The 17,544-nt window shown below is 35.1% G+C and overlaps 1 protein-coding gene across 1 annotated transcript; it reads left to right on the top strand.

Annotated features, from left to right (window-relative positions):
• Positions 1–2,221: 2,221 nt before the first annotated feature.
• Positions 2,222–13,844, top strand: LOC125676522 (leucine-rich repeat-containing G-protein coupled receptor 5-like). Its single transcript, XM_056160555.1, has 6 exons — positions 2,222–2,607; positions 4,808–4,918; positions 5,264–7,939; positions 11,671–11,798; positions 12,033–12,089; positions 12,236–13,844. Exons 1-6 carry the CDS (start codon positions 2,568–2,570, stop codon positions 12,410–12,412), a joined length of 3,189 nt encoding a protein of 1,062 aa, XP_056016530.1. The 5' UTR covers positions 2,222–2,567; the 3' UTR covers positions 12,413–13,844.
• The last annotated feature ends 3,700 nt before the right edge of the window (positions 13,845–17,544 follow it).

Raw genomic sequence — 17,544 nt, 5'->3', positions numbered from 1 at the left:
ACATGATATATGTAGGTTCTTGCTAATTGCACTATGTAAGACAATTTTGATCAGGTAGACTTTTTTAACTGACCATATTTTTTAATTTCCCAATTAATGTAGAACTACTGGTTACACCGTCGAAACAAAACTTGTAAAATTAATGCTTTAAAAGCTTTAGAAGAACGAGTACCTCATCAGCGGCTTAGTTAGTAATATCAAGGATTGAATCTCTGTAAACCATTAACACCAATTCTGAAAGACAAACCTTCTTACATCTATATAGTATTGAGAGATGCTTAATAGTAAATTTATCACCAATTATCGTCAGTTTATAACAACAATTCTCGTTAAAACTATATGTTTTTAATCTTTTAATTATTTTTGCAAATATACAAAAAGGAATATCAATGGGCAAACACGGAGCCCTGGGTTTACCAGAGGTTGGATCGGGAGCTTAGGAAAAGTAAGCATCCCTGGTCAACCGATCACACCCACCGTGAACCCTATATCTTGATCAATTAACCAAAACAATCTGTAGTGAAAATATGTGTGTAAATATAATGTAGAATCGCTTATTTTCGTAAGTGCAAGCTATCATGGTTTGAGAAAATATAACCATCTGAATGATGACTTGATTTCATAGTCGTAGAATTGTCGTTCTATCATTTATATTAGTTTCTCTTGTAAATATCTAAAGTTATGAATTTTTCCATACCAAACATTCTAACAACTTTAAACTACACATAAACGTTCTGGTCTACGGTGAGAAAAAAGCACAATCATTCATTCCACTGAAAGAGTAAGATATAATGACCGTTCCTCCCTATGATGGTATTTCTCCTCCCATATCATTTGATACTTTACTGAAATGATAAAAAACTGCGCATGCGTTTTTAATTCTTTATCTTTGATATTTAAAGACATCCCTCTGTGTCATGAATGAATTGACAGTTTGAGTCATTAATCTGTGTCTGAATCACATAAAGATAAACTTGAGCACCACAGTCCCATGTAACTTAAAACAACAAACCCCGTGGGGATGCGGGTCAGAATAGGTCCTTAGTGCCACTTACCTGTCGTAAGAGGCGAGTATATATCGCGTTCCTTCGAATGAGACCGCAAAAACCGAGGTCCCATGTTACAACGGCTGTGGCACGATAATGATCCATCCCTGCTCAATGGTCATAAGCGCCGAGAATACGCCTGAATTTTGCAGCCCTTCACCGGCACTTGCAACGTCTCCATTTGAGTGAAAGATTCTCAAGAGGGACGTTAAACAATATACATTTACAATTAATCAATCAATGAACAACAACAAAATTCAATTTTTTATAACTTATAAGAAATATCAAACAATTGTTCGCTTCTTTCGATATTTTTCTAAGTTTGAAAAGCATATTTTGTAATATATAGCAATAGCGTAACTCTTTCCTGTCGCATTCTGGACAGACTCTGCATTGTTGTCATTCATCATATTAGTTTTTAAAATCAAGGCAGGCCACTGACAAATAACTTAACGTTGTAGGGGTTTAACCAGTCTCGTTTAAAATCAACATTTCGCAAATTCTATGGCCGTTATAACGATCTAATTTAACAACGCAACCTATCGTTGGTCAAATGCATGCCAATAGTTAGGCCGCTCTTTACACCCTGATTTTGACTACAGATTATTCCCTTAACCTGATTAAGATATAGGGTTCACAGCGGGGGTGACCGGTCGACAGGGGATGATAACTCCTCCTAGACACCTGATCTCACCTATAAGATGTTCTGGGGTCCGTATTTGCCCTATTCTTAATTTTGCATTCTCTATAGGAACTGTTCGTTATCTTCAACGTTTCTTGAATAAATGACTATAACTGTTTTAATGGTTAAATACCAATAAAAACATACACAAACATCAACTCATTCTCTATTTTCTTTGTGTTTGAAATTTAACACAATACAAATGTTAAATAGAGTTATCAGAATATGGAGTTTAAAATTGGTAGACCTCTCGGATGTTGACATATGACTGAGGTGGTTTCTCTGTATGCCGGTAACATGCAAAGAGGGCAAATAGTTTTCTGTCAGAACATTGTAAAATTCAGTGTAATCCTAAATATTTAATTAAATGAAAATAAATTCAGTTGTAGCGGAAAATTTTAGTGGTTACCAGAGACGAGTAAATTGTGGCATACAATCATCCATAGTCATTTTTATTTGTCCGAGATGAGCAAACGAGTGTGTGTTTTTTTTGTTTGTTTTTTTTCACCCTATCTAGTCTATGAAGATTTAGGTTCGATCAACTCTTTACTCCCAAAATCAATTTACATAAGTTAGGTTACCAAGGCCAATGTCATAGCCTTATTTATTGATAATACAGATATGTCAGAATAGCCTGTGTAGTGGTTAGCTTTTACCCAATTGTAATTTGTATTCTTTTTCTTCCAAAGTCGAAAATAGCTACGAAAGACGGTATTAATTTGAAACTTTTTATGTTGTTTTATACATGTATGCATATCGTTTGCAAAATGTATGTATCTACACTTATTTTGTAGATATTATTTCGAGCAATATTTGATAACCATAACCTGAGTACTATCATGATCGACTATGTGAAAATAGTTGATGGAATGTGCCAGAGTAAGTAAAAGCATTTTTTAAACCTTAAATGTTTTATTGCTGATATGACAACACACCTCTAAAACATGGATAAAGTTTTAAGGTATTGCCAAGCAGTTGTTGAAGAAAGTGCTTGCGCAAAAATTTGTTACATCTGCAAACACGATCAAATTTACAAGATAGGTTGATCGAATGGTTGATCGGTTTTATTGTTGTTTTTGGAGTTTAATGTCCATTTGAAAGTCGTAAGTTTTCCCCCATATATAACTTTTACAGCCTTTATTTCTATAAAAGTGCCATGGATTTAGACCTGTGTTAGGTGCTCCTGAACATTCAAAAGAAAAAACTATATTTCCTGTTAATGCCTACACCTGTTGTGAATTGGATCATAAGAATTTAAGATATTGTCCAAAAGATCCATTTCGTTTCATGCTGATCGCAATTTTATTCTTACGACAAGATTGTCGCCGTTTGGTAATGTCATTGGGTTGTTGTGTTGCTGTCTGGTAATGCCATAGGTTTGTCATCGTGTAGTAATGACAAAGGTTTGTCGCCATCTCGTAACAACACAGGGTGTGTTGCCGTGTTGTAACGACATAGGTTAATTCCTGTCTAGTAAAGACGTACGTTTGTAACCATTTTGTAACGACAAAGGTTTGATGCCGTCTGGAAACGGCATAGACTGTCGCCTTCTTGTAACCACACAGGTTTGTGGCCGTCTGGAGAGACATAGGTTTGTATCCGTGTAGTATTGGTATAGCATTGCGCCGTCTTCTAACGGCAGAGGTTTCTCACCGTCTGTAAGCAGACTATGCTTCCTACACAAGACGCGATCAATCGACCAACTGACTAAGCTACTCTGTCGGTTTACGATTAAAGGGTTTCATTAAGAAGTGTCGAATATGTTATTGTCCCACGAAATAAAGTAGATGATCCTGTTTACAGTAAAAACAAAAACGATCTTCCAAGAAATGGTTTCAAATTAAGTTGGTGACAACAGTGCCTCAGTGAATGACATCAACATTTAGTGACAACATTTCTACCAAACGGTACGATGATATTCATTTCTCCTCAACAAAGAGTTTGAAAGAATGTTAACGGAAGACCCCAACTTATTCCCAAACAAAAACTTCAGGTGAAGTTAGGGACTTTTAGCGACATTTTTCTCAAACTCTGCTTTTAGTGAAGTCAACGGTATGTACAAATGAAATACTCTCAAACTCCCTCTAGAAAAGGCAGCACCTTTAAGCAACATTTCCAGTTGAACCTGTCGCTGGTAAAGTAAGCGTCATTTGATGCCATTTTTCCAAAACGGTGCTTCTAGTTAATTCAGTGGCAGTTTTTCACATGTAAAACTTATACGGTACAAATTTTGATGCACCAGATGCGCATTTCGACAAATAATGTCTCTTCAGTGATGCTCAACCGAAATGTTTGAAATCCGAAATAACACTGAAGTTTTAGAGCTATCATAGGGAAAAACAGTGTGGCAAAAAAGTGGAGTCAAATTCGTCTAAGGATAAGAGCTATGCGTGAGGGAGATAATCCTTAATTTTTAAATGAATTTCTAAATTTTATAACAGCATCCATCGTTGTCAACTGGTACAAGTAGGTAATTCGTTGATTAATTACCGTAGCTGGTTTTTACTACGATTTACTTGTAAGATTTCCATGTCGCTAGATATGCAGACATGGTAATGTGAGAATAAGTGTTAGGAGAAAAATCAGTAAACCCCACTACTTTGTCCAGACATATATACATTGTATTTCGGAGAAATGTCCCTAATTAATCATCACCGACTTTAACAAAGATAATATTAGAAAGAATCGTCCCTGACTTAACCAGAGACAATATCTGTGAGAAGAGTGGCTGAATGCTTCTGGAAATTAGAGGCTGTATCTTGAGGAAAATGTTATTAAATGCCGCTAACTTAAGTAGAAGAAAGGCTGTTAAATGCTACAAAGCCTTTCTAAATTAGAATTATTTTTTAAGTCGTCGATTGCATTAGCCTAACCCTCTCTTGTCCTGATTTCATGATATTCTACATGACGTATAAACCGAGAAGAGAGTCACATGATGGCTAATACCTAGTTTTAAAATAACAATAACAGATCATCAAAGTCATGCAATGCTAGATATACCTAAATAAATGTATTTTTAAGAATAATTGATGGATTATACTGGATGTCAACACATTCATTATGTATTTATTTGTGATAGGTGATTGTTCTGATGACGAATTTCAATGTGGCAGTAGTGAATGTATACATACTGATAAAGTATGTAATGAAATCATTGACTGCAGCGATGGTTCCGATGAAAAATTTTGTGGTAAGTATCAACACACTTTTTGTAGTATTGGCAAAAGTACTTTCAAATGATAACATTTTATATATATCAAACTTATTTGTGTATTTCTCTATTGCTTTACGTCCCATTCGAAACTTTTGCACTAAAAATCATTATCAATGCACTCATATATGACAATATTTCAACTAATACGTCTATGATACATGAGCCTACCAAATTATTTCTATGAATAACTGCATGCACTCTTCATCAAAATAAAATCCACATTGCTTTTAAAAAAAAATTAAAAGTCATACATGTATTAGGGAATGAAATATATATAATCCTATAAATAAAAAGGTAGCATGTCAATTTTGTTTTTTAAAGATATTCCTCCGAACAACATTACGTGCGGTGAAGGAGACATCACTGATGGTACCATTGCTAACCCTATACAGGAAACTTCACAAACATGTCACTGGAATTACTCTCTTTCTCAAACATTTTGTATGGGTTCTTCAAATGCGTCTCAAACTCTGTGTTTTGAGTACTCTCCTGCAAGCCTTGGGGATTTCTCTCAAACCTCTCCAGTTTTCTGGATATCTAACTCTAGCGTATATGACATGTGTTTTAGCCTGAACTCTTCAGATTTTCTTCTCTGTTTAAAATGTTCGTCAGCATTTGGGAATCATTCTACAATTTGTTCATCAATACAGTCATTACAAGGGTCCCCAGTATTCCGAATCCTTCCATCGGTTTGCTCTTATCAAAATTCATCCTCGGAAACAACTTGTTACAATTGTTTATTCACTATCTCAGAGATGGTAAATAATTGCTCAGAATTCACAAATGCAAGTCATTGTGTTTCGGAACTTTGTTCACAGTGTCTGGTGTCCTTTGTTGACCTTCTATATCGCAACTTCTCGGACCTTTACTTAAATGTCATAAATAACAGTTCAGATTGCACAGAAAATAAATCGGATGTTTTGATTAAGTGTGACGACTGCACACAAAGCAGCGCACAATGTGCAACTGAAAATGCTTTAAGCAGCACTGCTTCCGGTCCCACCGATAATGACAACCGTTCGATTCCATTAGAATGTCCAAAGTGCATCTTTAAACACTCAATGAATACAAGTATTTGTTCCGACTGTTTGAATGTTAGTATGTTAGTTGAATGTGATTGTGATAAGGTAAGCAATACCACATGTCGCCCATTCTGCCCTCTTGGATGCAACTGTTCTGGAAACAGCTATATTTGCACAAGGAAAAACTGTCCCGCTTTTACTGAAAAAATTCTACTGCAAAATGTCACTTGTAACACTCTTCACGTTGAAGAATTTGAATATGCACACATTATGGAGCTAATAATTTCGCACTCCGTAATAGATACGCTTTGGATTAGACCATTGAGTATTGCTCTATCTTTACACAAAATTCATCTTGAACACAGTGACGTGGGTTCTTTCTATGTATACTCCTCTCCGAATAAACTCATATCACTCCAGTCTATACACATAAGCAATGTTACATTCAGAAAAGTTTTTCAAGGGAGGTCTATTCCGGAAAATAAACCACGATCGGATAAGCAGAATAAATTCAGAGTTCAGCGCTTCGGAGGCAATGCCACATACCATTTAGCATCAAGTAGAATACTGTTTTCCCCACAAGTCTTTGAAATAACAGGAAGTAAATTGGACAACGTACCAACTACATTTATTTGGAGTATATTTTTTAAATTCGAGAATATGCTAAATCTTAGCAATAATGCGATACCTGCATTGAAAGAGATGGAGGCGCGCATATTGGACTTGAGTCATAATAATTTAGAATATTATAATCATGCACCGCGTATTCTAGAAATGCTTTATCTCAACAACAATAGAATTAAATCAGCCAAGACTTTTCCTGCTAAATACATCCACCAAGATACAGTTAAGGTTATCGATTTATCATATAATGATATTACTATACTTACGACTGGGGATTTGAGGTCTGGTAAACTTATCTATCTAAATTTGAGTAGAAATCATATTCATACAATAGAGGTGGAAGCTTTCTATCTTACCACAAACCTTATAGAACTTGATTTGTCATATAACAACATCTTGAAAATCTACCCAGGAACCTTTCTGCCTTTGGGTAGTTTGAAAGAACTCTATTTGCAGGGAAATCCTTTTCAGGTCGTCGATGGAATGTTTGAAGGCCTGTTTAATTTGCATACTTTGCAAGTTAGCTTCTACACAATTTGTTGTGCTACACCAAGTAGCATTCATGATATAAAGTGCATTGCTCCTCCTAACGAAATATCGTCTTGCGAACATCTGATCGTTGTCCCAGTACTTAATGTGGCTATATGGTATTTAGCGTTGTTGTCAGCATTTGGGAACATAATTGTATTTGTCTACAATTCATACAATCTAAAGAGCAAAAAAGCAGGTGCTTATTATGTGCTCACGATAAACCTGGGTTGTGCGGATTTTCTAATGGGTATCTACTTATTTACCATAGCGTTAACTAATTTGTATTACACTGGTAACTATGGTCTGTCTGATTACTACTGGAGACATAGTATTGGCTGTACTATGACGGGAATCATTGGTACGTTGTCTAGCGAGGTTTCTGCTTTTACTGTTTTCTTGATAACTTTGGACAGATTTATTGTTGTCAAATACCCATTCTCAGATATGAAACTTACAGCCAAAAGGGCCTTCATTTTGTGTTTGATTTCCTGGTTGGTTGGAGTTATCCTGTCTGTAATACCACTGTTCCCAGGTATAGGTCTAGATGGTTTTTATGCTCAGTCTGGTGTCTGCATTTCTCTTCCCCTTTCCGTAATACGAAAATCTGGCTGGGAGTACTCTATGATTATTTTTGTGGGCCTCAATTTCTTCCTCTTTCTGGGTATTTTTGTTGGGCAGATTTCAATATTCTTGGAAGTAGTCGCTGTGGGGCGAAGTATCGAGTCCTCCAACAAAAAAGAGCGGGAGACTTCTCTGGCCACAACGCTTTTCGCTATTGTTGTCACGGATATCTGCTGCTGGATACCAATTGGAACCATAGGTAAATTAAAACTCAAATCAAATCAAAATCCAATTTACTTTTCCAAAAATATACTAGTCTTGTGTGGTATAGATTGAGTCAACAATTGGCTACTATTTTAAGTATCAAGCAATGTTTGAATCCTGCAGAGGGTGGATTATTAGTAAAGAGGCTACAAATGAAAGTTATACACCCGTCGATTGACGGGTCATATTGTGGTAGGGCTTTTTCGTCCGTCTGTCTGTAAAATTGTGTTCGTATCCGGGTCACTGTGACATATCTTTCACACTGAGGCCAAGGGCTATCAAACTTGGTCAGCTGACGTATCTTGGGGAAATGTGTGCCGCGATTCAAAAGTATGTCACTGGCCTCATATTGAAATTATATGATGATAAATGTTTAAATTGTGTTCGTTTGATATCTTAAGAACTATCGGGCCTACATGTAGGACTATAAGACTTAGTTACTTGATGTATCGTTGAGGTGGGGGTGGGTCGTGACCTAAAATTAAGTCATTTTGGCTTAATTTTGCAAGTTTTATGATTGTACATATTCAAATCGTGTCGGGATTACATTTTGCAAGGCCTAGTTACATCAAATCTGGTGTGCTAGTGGATCTTTTCTGTTCATCAAAAGAGCATGTACATTATGTAGTACTGTTTTAATTCCACTCTTATAGTACACAAATGACAAATAACTGTGTTTTCCAATAAGACATATACAAAATACTGTGCCGGTACTATGAATGCTTTGTCAATTATACATTTATCTCGTGATCAACCGGTGTATGCTTAATCTATTTTGATTTTCGTAATTATTGTATTATCGTCAGGGAGACCGCATCTCTATTGTAGGTCCATACATAACTGACTAAGTAGTAAGAAATAGAATATATTCACCGATATATCAACACTTGAATTTTTCACTCATATGGAGACGTCACCAAGACCGGTGAAGGACTTCAAATCTAGGCCTATGTTCGGCGCTTACGGCCATTGAGCAGTGAGGGTTCTTTGGCGTGTCACACCTACTATGACACTGGACATCTGTTTTAAGATCATCTCCAAGGACCCGTGACATTCACACCTGATTCGGAGCGTTTGGCAATGGAACTGTTACTACCTGTTTAAACGACTTACATTGTAGGTCTGTCGCGGCCGGGATTCGAACCCCGACCTTCCGTATGCGGGGCGAACGCTCTACCTCTAGACTACCGCGGCGTTCATTGTTTTTAAAGTTGATAAGATCATTGTTTTGGAAGTTAATATGATATCGATATGACCAAAGTGCATAATGGATAATTAGGAAATCTGCTTTCCATGCCTCCCGACAAAATTAGAAACGTCTTTCCGAAATGAAGAAAGAGTCTCCTCTATTGTTTTTAGCTCTTCTGAGCCAAAGGCTCAAAGAGCTAATGCTATGGCCATTTGTGCGGTGTGCGGTGTGCGTAAACTTTTTAGAAAAAGGGCTATAACTCAAGAACCCCTTGGCCAATTTCTTTCAAATTTGGTACAGGGTATCATTGGCCCAAGGGCTTTCATACATACTAAATAAAGGGATGTGACCCTTTAACAAGGGGAGATAATCAGGAAAATACAAACAAAAGTAGTGGTTGCTAAAAAATCTTCTTCTCAAGAACCACAGGGCAGATTATCACCAAACTTACACATAAGGATGAGGATATGTTGTAGATTAAAAATTGTTCAAGTCATTACCCTGGGGCAAAGGGCGTGGTCTCAAGGTCACTTCAAAGTTGACCTAAATTTAAATTTTTTTTAAATTCCTTAAATCTTAGATATTTTAGTCATTATAAGAACTAGGATCATCAAATTTTGACAGTTGATGCATCTTAGGACCTTGTGTCAAGTTGTCTCAAAAGTAGGTCACGGTGACCTACTTTTTTAATTTTGCAGGTATTTATTTTAAAATTAATTTTGATGCATATCTTGGACACTTTGAAGCCTATGATCATCAAAACTTGTCAGTTGGTGGATCATGGGACCTTGAAATGCGTCAACTGAAAAATAGGTCACCGTGACCTACTTTCTGAATTTTATGGCTTATCATTTATAGATATATTTTAAGTTGTTATTTCAAATACCGAGAGGTTTAGAATCATCAAATCTTGTAAGTTGATGCATCTTGAGGCCTTGAAACATATTTATAAAAAAGTAGGTCACAGTGACCTACTTTTTGAATTTTGCAGATATTCAAATTTCACATTTTCAATTTTAGATGCATATTTTGGGCACTGTAAAACCTAGGATCATCAAACTTTGTCAGTTGATGCGTCTTTGTCTTCGGTTTGTGTCGACCAAAAAGTAGGTCACCGTGACCTACTTTTGGTATTTGACAGCTAAATTACTATATTTCAGACACTATTTGACCTACAATCATCAAACTTTGACAGTTGATGCATCTTGAGTCAACGGAGTGTGTTGACCAAAAAGTAGGTCACCTTGACCTACTTTTGGAATTTGACGGCTATATTTATATATTCAGATACTATTTGACCTACAGTCATCAAACTTTGTCAGTTGATGGGTCTTGCATGTTCGAAGGGTTTCGACGAAAAAGTAGGTCAACTTGACCTACTTTTGAAATTGGACACCTATATTTATATATTTCAGATACTATTTGACCTACAGTCATCAAACTTTGTCAGTTGATGCGTCTTGCATGTTCAAAGGGTGTTGACCAAAAAGTAGGTCACCTTGACCTACTTTTGGAATTGGACGGCTATATTTATATAATTCAGATATTATTTGACCTACAGTCATCAAACGTTGTCAGTTGTTGGGTCTTGCATGTTTGAAGGGTGTTGACGAAAAAGTAGGTCACCTTGACCTACTTTTGGAATTTGACGGCTATATTTATATATTTCAGATACTATTTGACCTACAGTCATCAAACTTTGTCAGTTGATGGGTCTTGCATGTTCGGAGTTCGCTGACCAAAAAGTAGGTCACCATGACCTACGATTGGAATTTGACAGCTATATTTCAATATTCAGATACTAATTGGCTTAAAATCATCAAACTTTGTCAGTTGATATTTCTTGGGTTCTCAAAATGTGTAAACCAAAAAGTAGGTCACATTGACCTACTTTTTTTGAATTCTTAGGATTTAACTAAAGATTTAGAATACTAAGAGGCTAAGAATAGAAATGGTGGGGTTGTACAATTTATCAGAAGAGCGATTCTAGGCCCTTGGGCCTCTTGTTTGTCTTTGCCTCTACCAAGATCGGAATCTTCATTATATATGCATATACTCACTGGTCATTGCGAATAACTCAGCATCCTTTTTATCTATCGGGATTTCGAGGTAGTGAAGTCTATGTAATCGATTTTTTCATAGTCTGGTTTTCATTTCAAAGAAAATTTTATACATAACCAAAACTAATAATAATGAATTGAGTCACAATCTATAGTTTCAATATTAAGTAACCAAGGATCTTCACCAAATATGCAAAGATCAATCTACAGAGGCTGCAATAATGGAATCAAGATGGCTACCCTTGTATGCATTATGGTTAGGTCGAAGATATTTTCGGGATGATACGGGATTTTTCAAATTGTCTATGCAAATTTTCACTCATTTCCTATTCTCATACCTGTTACCATAATAACTCGCTGTGTCTGCGACACCATATTGAATAATTTATTTGTAGGCTATTTTGGTATATATTCACATTTTTAATCAATCCATGAGCTTCTACATACATTTGGTTAATGTTTTGAATTCTATACAAGGAATGTTGACGTTTTTTGGAATTGATGTCCAACCTGATGTGTATGCTTGGATGATCATTGTGGTATTGCCAGTGAACTCGGCTATAAACCCCATACTCTACACACTCATGGCTGTCTTGAGGGCAAAGGTAATAAAATTCACGTACAAGTACATGCATCATTGTATAAGATTGGATTATAACATGGAACTGATATTCTAATAAAGTTACTTGTTCTATCAAGATAATGTGAGGTATTATGTGCATCGCTGTGGTATGTTTGACGCTTTGGTATGTTTGATGCTTTGATACCCTTATATATGCTAACTTAATGTTTGTTTCTTCCATTTAAAAAAAAATCACGCTTTGTTTCAATAAATGTAGAAAAAGATGGAGGCAAGGAAAATTGAAGAAATGAAAAAGCAGTTGACAATAATGAAGGTAGGAAAGGACAGTATCTTAACGATTTTGAATTGCTTTGAAAGTTGATAGAAAAGTTAGCAGCAAACTTCAAATTATCATGATGATTAATACATAGTTATGTGGATAATTTTGTATACCGCGGTTTTCGGATATTTATTTTAAAGTTGAGGAATGAAGACAGTGGTCGCAGCAAAAGCCTGAAAACAAACGTGATTTCCAGTCTGAGCACCGAAGTCACATCTGACGAACACCCTAGTTATCATGGTTTAGATGTCAAGTCCTCGGATAGTAATACTTATGATGGAGTAGATACGAAATCGCCGGAGAATGCAGCACTTTGATTTGAACAAGCAAGTGAACCTCTTCTTTAATTTTGTGTACATGTGTTTACTTGTACCATCTATGGAGTTCAGATCTCCATGGTACACACTAAGCATATGATGTAACCTTCATATGACATTGAACAATACGTTTTGTTGTGTAGGTTAAAATTCGTGATGTGTTGATATTTTGTTATTCTGTGAATACATTTTTAATTTAGATATGTCCTCGTTAATAGTAAATTATCGTTTTCTTCTTTTATTAACTGCATTCCATGATCCAAGTCTGCAGAAATCATCTAGTGTTTACTTAAAGTGATTAATGATATATCATTCTTATTCTGAAAAAAAAAAGTTGTAAAAGATATAAGATGGATTTGATTCTAGAAACATTGTTTTGAAGATATAAAATAGAATATCTGTAAATTCCGAGAAGAAAAACTATGAATTGTCTATGTGGGAACAGTCTATAGATATTGTATATAAATACAGTGTACTGTATCTAGTTTTATTCTCACCGATACTACTTAAATACATCTGAGGTAAGAAATCAGATGGTATTGAAAATGAATTTTATATATTGTTAGATTTTGTTTCTGTCTCATTGTCATGAAGTTGTATCTATTGTTATTTTTTGTGTAACTTTAAACAGTCATTACATTTGTATTATAGCATGCTTTTAATTCACACGATGTTATAGTTACAGAAATACTGCAGGCACACAACGATACTTTTTTTTACGGCTATCTATTTTTGTTGTTATTACACGCAATGTTACAGTGTAGTTATTTTTAAGCTAAAAGATCGATCCATAGGCTGTCCCCTTCCCCACTATATGTTCACTGTCCTACAGTAGTTGTCATGTGTAGTGAAAAATTTAAGGATCACCCCCTCCCCCTTCAGATTCAAATTTCGTTCCCTCTACGTTTTCTTCATTGATATCATTTTAGTTTTCCTGCTTGTCAAGTACTTTCCTACAATCTTTTATACCCCCACCCCCACCTCCATGTTCACTTTGAAGAACGATGCCAAATATATATGCTGTACTTAATCACTTGCCGAACAACTATAAACTTTTCAGCCATTATAAAGAAACAGTATTTGATTCCATGATTATGAAATGATTATTTGAACATTAATTTCGTATGTTTATCAGCGATTTTTTTTTACATTCCATTCTATTCAACGTTGTTTAATTAAATTCCATATATAGTCTTATTTTCATTGCAGTTTAATGTTTGCTATTCTCGCTGTGAAATTTAAAATGCAGTGATTGAAGCTCAGATTGTATAACATTGGTATAAATTCAGAATTTCAAATACATTAAAAGGAAATTTGACATGAATCTACGAAAGCCCAGAAGGCTCATTTGAGATTCAAAATTCAAAATACGAGATTCGAAATTCAGAATACGAGAATCGAATTTATCAATCAAAATGTAGGTCACAATAGATTAAAGGGTAGAGAGTACATGCACATAAACTTAAAATATGACAGAAAGCTAATTCTTCTAATATGTTTACCAAACGAAACATTTCTTTTAAAACTATAAATTTTATGATGTATGCTTAGCATGCAGACAAGCCCGTAGCTGTGGGTGTTTGGGTCAAGTACTTATCTATTATATATAAACAATAGAGGAAATTCGAACCATGATTAAATATTTCTCCCCGATCTATGTTCTTTTTACATTTTTTTTAGGGTCCAGGAAACTTAACTACATGTGTCATTACGACAGAAAAATAATCTACCCACGTTTTAAAAATTCTTGTATCCCACTGATTCATATTATGGACAATACTTTGACATTATAAATCATGTCATTATATGCAAACAGGCCTGTATAGGAAGTCTGGTTCATAGAAAGCGGGGGGGGGGGGGGTGGAACCAGATCGAATACACCTCAAATAATACACTTTAATTGAAATGGAATCGAAGGTTATATGAATAAAATTAACTGACGACACCTCGTAGCAATGGATTCTGACTTTAGATTAATCTATAGGTTTACAAGCATACCATTTTTTTTTGGTATAATTTATTTTACATGAAGATAACTGTACATGTTTGAGTTAACAACGACACAGGTGTATGGGTTCAGAAGTAAATCAAGGCCAATTTTATTTTGTATAAATTCGCCTAAATGCTTGATATGAATGTACGGAATAAAGTAATATTTACTAATATCAACGATTTATTCCATTAAAGTTATTCAATACAATTAAACATGGATGTACTTAATCTCATGTAGAAGTAAAACACGCATTTGATGCGCGGATCAAGACCAATTTTATTTTATATTAAATTCGCCTACATCCTTGATATGAATATACGGAATAAAGTAATATTTACATAATAGCACAGATTTATTCCGTAAAAATTATTCAATATGATAAAACGCGGATGTACTTAATTCTTATGTAGAAGTAAAACACGCACTTTAGCATGAATAGTATAATAATTAATAATATAACATTATAATAAATGTAAGTTCGTATTATGAATTTCTTCCATTTGTATTTTTCTTCATCTTTCTATCGTTCTCCCTTTCAATTAGAGTTGTGAAGAAAATAAATTCCAAAGTTTTGAGTACATTTAAAGAACGTGCGTCGCTATTTACTCCTGAAAAAAAATCAAACTAGAATCAATTGTTGGAGGGGTATCATCGGTTAATAGGCTTCATATACGATTTGCCTTTAAGGTATATCATGACGTGTATTCGTCATTATTTGACCTGGTTATCACATACAGTGCAGAATTAATATATGGGAGCTGGACCAAGTTTTCTGACCGCCCCCCTTCCCGCTTTCTACGGGACTATCTGCATGCTAAGCATACATCAAAACATTTGTAGTTTTGAAAGAAATGTTTCGTTGTTTGGTAAACATATTAGAAGCATATTTTAAGTTTACATGTATATACATGTACCCTCTAACCTTTAATCTATTGTGACCTACATTTTGATTGGTTAATTTGGATTTTGAATTTCGAAATTCGAATCTTGTATTCTGAATTTCGAATCTCGTATTTTGAATTTCTAATCTCGAATGAGCCTTCTGGGCTTTCGTATGAATCCGTGAAAGTAACCCCGAGCGCATTAACAAATGTGTACAATGATGTAATATGGCATTGGTTTATTATATGTTATTACAGTAATGCATGTACCCGTCTTCGTATACTTAGTAAGATCAAACAAAACTGAAATAAAAGTTTTTGAAATTATTATTACCTCGGCTCGAGTCTTTCGGATATGACCTTTAAAACTGAGGTCCCGTGTCGCGGCTGCCATTGGCACGTTAAAGAACCCTCCCTGCTAGGGCCACAAACTCTCAGCAAAGATATAAACCTGTGGTACTTCACCTAGATCTGGTGACGTCTTAATATGAGTGAAAATTTCACGATGGAACGAAAAAAAAAACAACACAACCAATATATTTGAAGTATTTGTTATAATGACAGCAACCTTTGTAGTTGATGTTCCATGTGTATTTCACTAATTACTATTATTTACCAACAATGTATTTTTTTTTTTGTTCAAATATGGGACCATATCGATAGTTAAGTAGTTTTGTTCTACGAATTCATGTTTATTACATCATTTATAAATTAAGCAAAAGAAGCAAAGTAAAACTTAAAATGTTTTGGGGAGAAAAAAATCCCCAATTTATTGTGATTCCTTCATTGTGTGCACATACCTTATGGTAGTCTTAGTGTTTTGTTGAATGTCTTAAATCTATTTACTGTTAAAGTTATATTTGCATTGTGCTAAAATGTAAAGTGTATTACATGTATTATTAGTAATATATTATACTGTTGTAAATGATTTTGCTATTTGTGTTATGCTCACTTTACAAAAATGTAATGAGATGAAATCAAATGTTGTCTGACATGTTTCATACCGATTGTTAGACCGTTCTTGGCACATTGATTTTGACTACAGATAACTCCGTTTATCTAATCAGGATATAGGGCTCATGGCGGGTGTGACCGGTCAACAGCGGATGCATATTCCTCCTAGACACCTGACCCCACCTCTGGTGTGTCCAGGGTCCGTGTTTACCCAACTATCTCTTTTGTATTGCTTATAGGAGTTATGAGATTGATCACTGTTCGTTATCTTCACCTGTCATGCTTCAAACTTCTGGCATGATATGCTTTGGTAAAATTCATTAAGATTCATGTACAACACAACAGACATATAAAAACGTCAAGAATTGGATTAAGTACTATTGGTGCAACAAGCAATCTAAACATGAGATGTTCTTAGAGGATTAAAACAAATCTAATGAAAGTTGAAGATAACGAACAGTGTATAGAGTTTATTGGCGTTAATTTCAACTCACAACCATTTGAATGGGCCTCCGTGGCCGAGTGGTTAGAGCATCGCGCTCAAAATCAAACGGCCTCTCACCTCTGGTCGGCGCGGGTTCGAATCCCGCTCGCGTTGGTAAGTGAGAAAGTTTCCCAGTTTACTTTCGGAAGGTCGGTGGTCTCTTCCCAGGTACATTGTATCTGGGTTCTCTCTTCCTCCAATAAAAACTGGGCGTGCATATAACTGAAAAATTGTTGAGTATGGCGAAAAACAGCAACAACAAAAAACACCAAACATTTGACATATTTTAGCTGCAAAGGAAATGTAGTGAAAGAGCGGCATAATTAGTCTTACCTGCATTTGTTTATAACGCATACACTCCATGTTTTTAAAATGCCTTGATCTCGAGGTCTGTTAATACCTGTTAATACTTGGTATTTAAGTTTTACATAGGAAAAATAATTTGAAAGTCTTCCTCTCAGGAACCACTAGGATTAGACATGTTAAATAACTGTACAATGTAAGCATCCTTATGTATTGTTAATTTAAGTTTGTTCATACTATGACTAACAAGGTCAGACAAGGGACATTATTAGAATTTAATACTTTACATGAAAAAATGCAGCTCCTCATGTAATTGATGTTTCCATTGAACCACTGGTCAGTTGCCCATTTCGTTTAATATCTTTATTTTTGTGTTGCTCTCATTGTACTGGATAAATATGACCTTCATAGAAGGCACCTTACTTCATTACTCTTCAATATATTTATTCAGAATTTCTGCAGTTGTATGTATACCAATGCTATCCGCTATATGATATGAATTATAAAGACATGTATG

This window comes from Ostrea edulis, chromosome 3 (genome assembly GCF_947568905.1).
Source record: "Ostrea edulis chromosome 3, xbOstEdul1.1, whole genome shotgun sequence".
In the NCBI taxonomy this organism is placed as follows: domain Eukaryota; kingdom Metazoa; phylum Mollusca; class Bivalvia; order Ostreida; family Ostreidae; genus Ostrea; species Ostrea edulis.
Note: the sequence above shows the minus strand (reverse complement) of the source record. Positions and strands in the feature narration are given on the sequence as shown.